This window comes from Anopheles merus, chromosome 2R (assembly GCF_017562075.2).
Source record: "Anopheles merus strain MAF chromosome 2R, AmerM5.1, whole genome shotgun sequence".
NCBI lineage: Eukaryota > Metazoa > Arthropoda > Insecta > Diptera > Culicidae > Anopheles > Anopheles merus.
Window position 1 is genome coordinate 15401510 of NC_054082.1, and position 10752 is coordinate 15412261.

The 10752-nt window shown below is 49.1% G+C and overlaps 1 protein-coding gene across 1 annotated transcript; it reads right to left on the minus strand.

Moving 5' to 3' along the window:
* Nucleotides 1-3113: 3113 nt before the first annotated feature.
* Nucleotides 3114-4505, minus strand: LOC121589981 (zinc metalloproteinase nas-14-like). Its single transcript, XM_041909287.1, has 2 exons — nucleotides 4140-4505; nucleotides 3114-4055 (listed from the first exon to the last, which is right to left on the minus strand). Exons 1-2 carry the CDS (start codon nucleotides 4462-4464, stop codon nucleotides 3244-3246), a joined length of 1137 nt encoding a protein of 378 aa, XP_041765221.1. The 5' UTR covers nucleotides 4465-4505; the 3' UTR covers nucleotides 3114-3243.
* Between the last annotated feature and the right edge of the window lie 6247 nt (nucleotides 4506-10752).

The following is a 10752-nucleotide window of genomic DNA, read 5'->3' on the forward strand; positions in this document are numbered from 1 at the left end:
GGGGTGGGTTAAAAAGGGGTTCGTTAATTAAACTACTGATAGCGTCACGAATGGAACGAAGGTTTGGGACATCCCGCCACTTTCCTCTCCACAGTAATCCCGGATTGAATTTCCGGCATTTTTCGGCAGCCCTCCGGTACAGCCCCATCCTATCAACCTTTGCCCCAGATACGGTAGGAAGACAACATTGGCCATTTGGCACGTCTTTTCAGCGGGCATTGGGGAATGTTGAAGATGTTAATTGTAACGGGTGGCGCACAGGCGACGAACCAGGCGGCGGTGGTAATGTGTGTGGGAAGTTTTTGCCAGTTTCGCAAACAGCTTTTCGAGCGAACGGGGTGGGGGAAAGTCACTTTTCACAATAAATGGGGTATAAAGATGGTCGAAAGAAAACTAATTTCAACTTTTTTGCGAGCCCCATCAGATTAAAGGCCCGCAAACAGCGGTGCGGTTGATCAACTTTCAGCGACAATGTTAAGGGTGGAAAAGGTGATGGCGGCAGCGGCGGCGGCGGCGGCGGCATGCAGCGGGGTAACAAAAAGTTGAGCGAAGATTACAGTTTCCCTGGTGCGAGCAGGGAGCATTTCAATCAGCGTCAGCATAATGTTCGCCTGGCCGCCTGACTACAAACGGACTGCCGAACGAAGTGCGTGATTGACACAGTCGGGAACGGAAGTGTGGTGGAAAGGTATAGATATACAGTTTCTTGTGCCCTCTAGATGGGGGAGGGAGCACTCGGTTGGGACGCGTGGGAAGCACGACAGAAACATACGCCCATACACACACACAAACATACAACAGGAATATTGAAACGACCGCTGACAAGTGGTCTCTGTCCTGTGGCGTTGAGGATTTAAGTGTGATTTGTGATTCATGTGCAAAATTGAATTCGAGCCCAGTGAACAGTGGGACGTTGCGTGGCCGCTGGCCGGAAATGGGGCTGACAGGTTGATGGAAGCAGTGTTACTGGCAAATTCTATGACAAAACGTCACCGTTCACAATCGAAGCAAGCGGCGAACGCATCGCATGACGGTTGCCATGGGAGTTTGACGCAGTGGTGATGTGTGCTATCGTGGCATGAACCAAAGTCGATTTTCGAGCGATCGGTAAAGCTGGCTTGTGATGTTTTCAGCACAAACTTCGTTAATTGTGTCGCAATGGGCAGTTGTTAGCAGTGGTGACGTACTGAAATAGAAACATATTTAAACAGCTTTCAAATCTAGCAGCGAGTGATGTAGATGTTTCTGTCAACAGACCCTTGCAGGTTTGTCGTAACCGGAAAGGTGAACTAATACGGTTTCAAAGAGGCTAGTTCTCATTTCCATTCATAATGATATCGTATATGACATTCCAATCTCGTGCCCGTTTGATACTCCCCAGAAGTGGAACACTTTTTACCGCTACCTTGCTAGGAGATATAATATAATCGTACGCAACCGGAGGCAGCTCGGCAAACAATCAAGCTGCCGCACACAGAGAGCTCCCCATGCCTCAACTTCTCAAAATCTCTCGAGCCTTTGGCTGTGCTTGTGACCTTTGCAAACAGTCGACCAGCAGGGATGCCGGCGAGCGGATGTGCTCGGATTGCAGGGCACCTTTGAAGATTGGGCGGCTGCCTGGAATATGTATATTCAATTTCAACAGCATCTATTTCAATAACTGTGCAAACAATCTGCAAAGCAGGGTCCCGTCTTCGGCAAAGACTCACTTCACTCATCCCCACCAGCGCACAAACACCAGGCCCACAACTCGTCGCCCTTGCGTAGGTGTCCTGCCATGTCCTGCGCTCTCTACACGGCTTTAGTTGCCATCGGAGATGCTTGTGAGGCAGCGGCCCTGGAGTGTTCGCGGTTACGGGACTGTGTGTGCTTATGTGCATGTGGTTTGATGCGTGTTAGTCGAGTGTTTGCGTTTGTTATTACCACTGTAAACAGGGATTAGTGAGGACGCATCAGTTGGCCGGGGGGCTCCGAAGGGAGGTTTGGTTTACCCGCAGCAAAAGGGGCCGCACCGGGAAACGGTGCACCGCATGGGTAAGATGGGTAAGTTGAGCGAAGAAAGCGTCGGTAAGCGATTGCATCGCAGTACTCAACCAACGTCGCACGACGGACGGATGACGGAAAGTTGTTGCCCCTAGAACCGGGGATGCTAATGTGTGGTTAAGCGCCGTGGTGCCTTAGTTTTGGTTTGGCTCAAGAAAGCTGCAGTGTTGCCCTTTGATAGTTGCAGCACTTGAGACGAGAGTCGGCAGTACCAGAATCACGTAATATGAGGTGTGTGTGTGTGTGCGCTAGTTTTAACATTAATCAGACAATTGGATGCTTTTCTCTGTTCATGCTACCAATGTAGAAGTTTTTGTAATTTCAAAGAAACCTAAATACCAATCGGGCAACTGCTTTGATTTTGTGAAGCTTACGGTTAAAATGTAAGACGCCGTGTCCCGCCGGATGCACAGCACAGCTGGCTGCACGTGTTGACCTTCGCCCCGGCGTGCGGATCAACTTTTGAACTTCTTTGCATATGCTTACGTATGCAAATGTTTGCATGAAGCGATGCACACGCTCGTAGCAGGAGTTATCGGTAACGAACACGTGCCCGGGGGATTACGGTACAAGATGCTCTCGAGAAAGAACGAGAGTAGAGTGAGAGAGAGAGATACTACTTCAGATCGAGTTGTCGTGTTGTTGGAGGAGATTTGTGCTTTTTCCTGCTTAACCTTGTCGAACGGAGATGCAATATCTTAAATTGCATTTTTGTTGTTGCTCGAGTTCATTTTTCAGCTGCTCTAAGTAACGAACGAAGCGTATCCGATCGGACGATAGTGCCGTACGCGTACGATTACGGCAAACATGTGGTTGCTAAGATACCCTTGGATAGTGATGTATGTTTGCTTCGATTCTGGAGCGCTCTTGCTTGCCAAGAAAGCTCGCTTGTTGTGTGTGTTTTTTTTTGCTTTGCAAGATTTTTACCTCCCAATAGAACTGGTCCTGTAAACAACCAGCACAGAATGGCCACTTTTGTAGCGTTCAACTCAACTGCGCCGTATTTATTGACACAACTGAACCGCCATAACACACAAACCAACAAGTGCCCTACAATAGCACCGCATTTATACTTTGTTAACAAGGTTTTGCTTTATTCGAGCGCTGGTTTTGTGTTTTTGCATACAATATATTTAGACAGTTCGACTTTACATGATGTGGAAGGGAGGGGCAGGAATTGATACTGGCACGCTAGTGCGCTCAGCCCAAGCTGAACAGGTTAAACAGTGGCAGTGAGCGAAGTATCTCGAGGAAGCGAGTTACTGGCACCTGGATAAGCGTGGTGAAAATGCCCGGACGTACCGTGGTTGGAGCTCGGGTCGTGGTGGTTGGAGCCCGGGTCGTGGTGGTTGGTGCCCGGGTCGTAGTCGTTGTCGTGGTAGTGACCGGGCGTGCAGTCGTTGTCGTGGTGGTAGCGGGCCTGGCAGTGGTAGTAGTCGTGGCCGCCTGTGCCGCGGTCGTGGTCGTCCCATTGCAGTACATGTAATTGATGTCGATGATGTCGGCCGCCGACAGGCCGTTATCGTTGCCAAAGTCACCGGTCCAGGGCTGCAGGTTGTTCATGACGGGGCGCGTACGGCTTGCTGCTGCCGCGTACTTGGAGTAGTGCATCACACTGCCGTAGTCGTACTTGCGGCCGTACAGCACCACGTCGCTGGCCGCCATCTTGCCGTAGTTGTCGGCGTAGAACGTGGCCGTCTGGTACTCGGCCGCTAGTGCGCCTTGATCGATCGTCACCCACTCGTCACGATCCGGGCGCGTAAACTCGTGATAGAAACCGATCGCGTGCATCAGCTCGTGCACCACCGTACCGATGTCCACACACTCCGGGCTCTGCAGGTTCACCTGGTTCTCGCTGTTGCGCGTACTGCGGCCAACGTACGACCAGCAGCCACTCTCGCCGTTGCCGATCGTCACGTACAGCGCTTCCGTGCTGCGCGGAACGAACCGGACACACGTGGCGGCAGCGATCTGTGCCATTGCTGATTGAATGACGCCCTGCTGTGTTGTCGCTAATGGGGGGGGGGGGAAACAAAATGATCAATCATCATCAAACGAGCCTGGGGCGTGGCAAACCCTGGGAGTGCACTACTTACTGAAGGTGTTCGTCACCACGTACGGTACGACTGCGTTCGGCCAGCGCGCATTCGGGAAGGCGCTCAGCGCCACACCGTTCCGCTGGCGGACTGCTCGCTCCATGATGTCGCCCTCCTTGTAGACGCCCAGGCCCGCCTCCCACGGCTTGAACTTGGGCAGTGTTGCACCATTGACTGCGGACGCTTTGCGCGCTTTCAACGCACGCAACCGCTGCCCAACGTCGAGGCTGGGCCTGGTGGCTCCACGAGCTTCGGCCCACTCCAGCAGACTGCAGGCAAGCAGCAGCGTGCCGAGGGCGATCAACGTTTCCTTACCGCAAACCATGGCACGATCGGATGGTTGCTACTGAACTGTATCGATCTGCCACCAATCGCATGCCATTATTATACTATCCGTCGGTACAATGGGACCGATTGTGCGCGCGAAGAGCTGGATGGATGGTTCTGGTCGGAATTGAAATCTTCCTGCTCGGTTCAATTCGAACCATTGTTGGATCCATCCACTGGGCCGGGCGAGATGTTTTGCACACTACACTACGGTTGTTTTTTCGGGCCATGTTTTGAGAGCAGCAGACTTAATGGCTTCCAAAGTGTGCGTATTTTGGACGTGCGTTCGATTGCTTCAAGCTAGGTTCAAGCCAAGAAGACACTGCAACATCCAGCACAGAGCGTACGGTTGTGCTTGTTTGGAATTCACAAAAAAAAAAGTCGTAAAAAAGTTGTTTTTGAAGTTGGATCTTTTGCTTTCTTATTAGCTTATTAACTTAGCGACGCGATTGCCAGTGTCGTTTTATGGACAGAGGTTTTTAAATGATCGGTTGAATGAATGGTTTGCGTGCGTAGTCTACAGAAGAGCAAGAAGTGACATAAATTTTGCGCAGTACCGAATGAAGGGTTCACATTGTGAAGATCGATGGTTGGAGAGCAAACTGAAAAAAGCGAGTGCCAACAAAAAAAAAAAAAACTACTCAATATAGCAAACATCCTTCCAACTGACCACAAAACTGGCCCACTTCAGTGAACGATGCGCAGGAAATCCTTAGGTTTGAAGCAAATTATTGGCAAATGGACCGAACTGCCAATGTGCAGCCTTTTCCCTCCACCGAAACCTCCATTTGAATGACCAAATGGTACACCCTTTCAGTAGCTGAATGTCGTCTGATTGCCTCCGATTGGACAGTAGGCACACACTCGCAACCAGTGCGGGTTGGGTTTCATCATGCCTCGTTTGATTGTGACACTGCCGGGCAAACGATCGGACGTCGAGAAGAGCCAACGGTTTGGGCAGCAGCAAAGATAAGTAAATCTTGCACCTCGCCAAACCGGACAGGGGGCAAGGTTTTGCGGTTATGCCTACCGGGGCGAGCGGGGTCGGGCAGTTTGGTATTATTACGAGACGCGTAGGACATGAGGAGCCAAGAGCCTTCAAACTTTGAAAGACGAGAAGCCGCTTGCATTGACCTGTCGGTAAAGGTTACGTGTTTGGCATTTTCTCTGGCTCTGGCACGCCGGTTCGTCCACCGAGATGCACCGATCTGCGACCCGCCTGCCCCTGGGGGTCCACTTGGGTCCGTTCTGGGCAACTCTGCCAGTTGTGCACGATCGACAAGTTCCTGTTGAGCTGTGGTTGTGGGGCCGGCAATGGCAGGGACGTCAGATTTAGAAGTCAAGACAGTCGGCACAACGGTTACTGGGCGAATAGTTCGCACCCCAAAGTGGGTGGCTGGTTGGTTCGTCTCCGGGCCACACGTCCGCTGCATGGATGAATGACTGCAGATGAAATATGTATAATCAAAAGCGAGTGTGAGAAAGGGAGACTATTTTCCATATTGTCTATTATGAGGCTTGTGTACGGGCATGTGTATGACCCTCGGTGACGAGCTGCTGTCCGTACGTTTGTTCTCGAGCTGTCGTGGGGAGCTTTGCGGTTTCGGATATGAAATGCGCCGAGCCGTATCGAGCAAACGGAGGGAAAAAGGGTTTGGGAGAACCCGTCCATCCGTGTTTGTCTGGCTGTTGTTTGTCGGGCTGTCGTCTCACGTCGCACTTGATAAAGCTCGTGCTTATATTGTGCACCGGAGGGAAGGTGGCCGTTATTTTGATATCTGTCACTTTGCCTTACATCAATCGATAGGTTCGGTGCTGTCGGTCTGTGATGGTGGGCGAAAAGGGATCGTGAACGGTAAAATTTGAAGAGAAATGCCATTGGCATGACTGTGACTTGGGCATGATTTTATGATGCAAGCTGGTGTGTGTGTGTCTGTCGCATGTACAGCCGAGATGCCTGGCTGGGACTTGCGGTTGACATGGAGCATGTTGACGTGAGCATGGGTTGAAGTATGTGGGGTGTGATTTTCTCCCTGCTCAAAGCGTGGGCTTTGTGCCTGTATGGTTGAGGTGCGTTACACACGCACCTACAAGAGCATCTAATCACAGTTTATCATATGAATGTTTTTGCATATCCCTGCCACTCTTTACTGCGATAGCCACGGCGAGCTGGCCGTGCGAGATTGTAGCAATACAGCAAATAAGCTGCCACACATTTCGGCGGAATAAATTACTTAAAATCACATCACCAATCGAAAACCACATAGGCGCTGTTTGCGTTGTTTGCTATTGTACTGTGAGACATGCAGCAAAAAAAAACTTCCGTTTTAGTGCTGTCTCAAATTTAGCTCCCCATACACAAGCTCAAATACGCCGGCGGGTAAGCGTTCGATGGATTGGCCGTCCACCGATGCCGATTTGTCGAGTGCAGAGCAAACAGCGCTTAGGGGCTTCGCCGTCGGTACTGCATCATCATCACTTCAGCCATCCGATTGCTGCTCGGGAGGAAATGCCTGCCCGGCTCACCTGGCGGACCGGGCGCCAAAGCTGTAGTCAAAATAGAGCCCACGTTTGCTGGCTTTTGCAATCGCACGTTCGGATTACCGGCGTGCCCAAAACCGGCATCGCGTTTAGCGCTGATTCCGTTTGTTTCGGGTTTGGTTTGTGTGTTCCTTTTTTTGTATGCCCTCTACCTTATGCATAGCTTTGTGCTGCAAAAGCTGCAATTTGTAGGCGAAGCTGTGGTACGAACGAAGTGCACGCAAAAAAGGAAAGACCAGATAAACCAAATGCACATTCACTTCAGTGAAAGACCACGACGACCAGGCGCCTCCATTTGGTAGGTGTTTTTTTTTTTTTGTTGAAGCAAACCCAAGAAGATAGGTAAAAAAAACACACACACAAACACACGAGCGGATTCCGGAAAAATGTGTCCGGCACTGTCTGCTGTTTACTGTGCGGATGCGATGTGTCCGTATCCGTTCGTCTTGCAATTGGTGGCGGGGTTTTAGTGACAGCGCGATGATGAAGGTGACAGGACGAGCGAGCGCGCACTTCCTTTACCGCTGTGTGTCGTGTAGTGGACACGTGAATGTCCGGGTGTGGTTTGGCCGGTTTTTTGCTGCTGCTGCTACTGCTCGCTCTACTGTGTTCCATCGCCAGGATGTAACCGTTTGCTGAACCGAACGCTTCAACCGTACCGGATAAAGTTTTCAATTTACACTCACCCGATACGGTACATCCCGGCAATCCGTATTCGAACCGTGAACCTGTCCCCGACCTGAACCGACAAATCAAATCAATCGAACTAAAAACAAGTCAATTATGAAAGCTTGCAGTTTCCAGTGCCTCTCCTGCGCGCCATGGCGTACGAGTGTGTGTGGTATGTAAAATTGTGCTTGTCGAAAAAGTTCCGCTTTTACCATGAACCCGGATGGTTCCATACTAGTCTTTTTTTTTTTGCTGCTAATACTTTACCTTTCTGCTAGCGTAAAGCCATTTCCTCTTCTGTACAGTTAGTTTGAAACCCGATCAGTCACAGCTGAATGGGCCGGACTATTGAGTAGTTACATTTGAAGCAATCAAGCGTTGTGAATGCACTACACCATGTTGCCATGCTTTTTAATTGATACAATACCCTCTCCCATCGCGACGGGAGAGTTTGCAACGAAGCTTTACTGCGCCGCACCGAAGAACGATCAGTCCATATGTTGGATGCTTTCGTCGTCAACGAGTAGCAATGCAATACGGCATTCGGGCTGCCCAAAACAAGGAAGGGGGGAAACTCATTTCCCTGGCAAGCACTTTGATGGATTCGGTGCTGCGTTCGGTGTTGTCAGGAAATTGTCTTCATTCGTCTGAATGCACTTTGCGCTGTACTAGTTTGATTTTATTTGTGCAAATGTTGGAAAGTAAATGGTGATATATGTATTGTAGAAGCTTAGTGGTTGAGGAAAGGAATGCACCTTTGCAACATTGTGTTTGATTTCCATTTGCAGTTGAACAGTTTTATTGATTTATTGCTTTGTTTATGCATGTGCTCTTTCATTTGTTTACTTTTTTATTCTTTTAATTATTAAATCTCGTCCCGTTTTCCTTACCATGAGAACTTTTTGTTAATTTGCTTCTCGCTTTTCGATTGGAAATAGTTTCCGAAGCAGTCACCATCATTTTGATTTGATTTATTACACTAGAAAAACGCTTCATCACAAATAAAAAAAAAGTACAATTAAGGTTCATGAGCTTGCTGAAACTTTTAGCCCGAATATTAAATGTCTGAGGTTGATTTGGGCTTTGCTTGGTCAAACATTTAATTAGTACCTCAGTTGCCTGAGTCTGCCCATTGTTGTATCCGTTTGCTTTGGCACAATTAATACTACTCTGCCAGTGCCGAGGTGCCTTTGCTCAGTTGAAAAAACCAGTCTCTTTACAGTTCGATAGAGCCCCGCTTCACTCCGTACTAATCACTTGCTAAGGTTTTTGTACCGTGCCGAAAACCCCGTAAAGCTTTCCAAGCTTTATTTCATCCGTAGCTTTGGGGTGGCAAACCGGCTCCTACACGAACCCTGCGTTGCTTCCCGGGCCGCACACGTAGTAGGCGAGCTGCCGTGCCAGGAATTTGTTTATTCTTTTCTCCGTCCGACCATCCTGCCAGACCATCCTTGGGCACACTACCTGAAGGCACACTACCTGAAGGCACACTACCTTTGCCTCTCCTTGCCGTGCGCCAAAAAAAGAAACGAACAATTTATCCACATCCGCTCCCGGGAAACGGTTTAATCTGACCGAAACTGGCCGATGTGTTTACCTTTGATGTTTGCGTTGTCCGGCATTCGGGAACAAAATTGGAAATACCGGCCAGTATGTGTGTGTATGTATGTGTGTGTGTAGATACCGTAGCCCACCAATCCATCAATGGGAAGGGCGGAAGCTCTTTTTGGGGTACCTTTCACAGAAAAAAACGGTACGAACCGGCCCCTTGGCAATCAGTGACGATCGGATGGGAAGCACCTTTTACCGACGTACACCGGAAATCGGAACTAGGAACGCTGGTGGTGCTACAAAAAATTGGTATAGAGCATAAATAGAACGTCATGGAAGGAAAAATACGCACAGACACACACACACACACACATGCTCATAGAACTTTACAAAGTACACACACTCACACAAAAAAAAAACAGGTCCCAAATTGTACCAAGCAGAGGGATGATCGGTTTCGAACAGTAGGAAATTGATTTTTTCCTTTCCCGGCCCGCGTTGCACGGCTACTGTTTGATCCTGATACCGACGGCCTTGTGCGACGGTTGGGCTTCCACTGATTGCTGCGCCTGTTGAGTGATATCGGCTCGGTTTTGAGATTGCGAGAGATTAGCTATAACATCCTTCCTGGTAAAACAAAACAAAAAAAGCGCTTCAATGTATAAATGAATGTATTGCAGAGGGGCGGTAACAGATAGCACCCATCAGAGCGGGAAAATAATAACGACACTGTGTTCTATTTTTGCGCGCTTCTTTTTCCAAGGAAGCCAGTGGTTGCTGTGTGCAGAGGGGTGGCTTTGCTTACAAGCGTTCACAAAGAGGCTCCGGTTACACGCATTGGCTGTCCATTAGGGTAGCTATTACCCGGCAAAAGGGGGGGTGTCCCTTCCCCCAGGAGAAGGAGAACGATGGTGGAGCAGGTGCGGCCCGGTGTAAACAACAACACGCAGCTGGGCGCATTTATTTCGACGGTATCAAATTGCTTTGCGAAGGATAATAACGCAATATTTAGGTCACCGTGGATTCGGTTGAGCTTTGAGTAAACAATCTGGGCAACGACCGATGTTCCGATGTTTCGGATTTAATCCTTGGAGTGGAGTGTTTTCCAAGAAGGAAGGTTTTTGGCTGAGAGAGCATTGGTGGTGGGAAAAGGGGATGATGGTATTTGCCCAGTGCCGGGTTATTAATATCTTGTTGCACTTTATTTGCTATAACCAATCACTCTGCTTCCGGCAAAGACTTTAAGGCTTGCCGAAAAAACAAATGGGAAGGTATGGACCGACTTTGTGTGTGTGTGTGTGTGTGTGGTATTTTATTATACCTCATGAAATTGTAGCTTCTACAAATATTTAAAATTGAGGCACTAGATTTATGGAGAAGTATGATTACAACGAGTGCACCGGATGGAAACGAACAGAATGAAACCTTTTTCTCGATATCTGTTTGCTTGATTATAATTGCATCTTTATAAGCGGAGGGAATCGTTTTTTACTTGAATCTTTTGGAATACTGGACGGTTCAACTC

What these genes read in the sequence shown, in the direction of transcription:
- LOC121589981 (XM_041909287.1), bottom strand. Translation starts at nt 4,464, where the DNA reads ATGGTTTGCGGTAAGGAAACGTTGATCGCCCTCGGCACGCTGCTGCTT. An exon ending in CGTGGTGACGAACACCTTCA is followed by an intron (nt 4,056 to 4,139) that starts GTAAGTAGTGCA and finishes CCCCCCCATTAG; the next exon opens with CGACAACACAGCAGGGCGTC.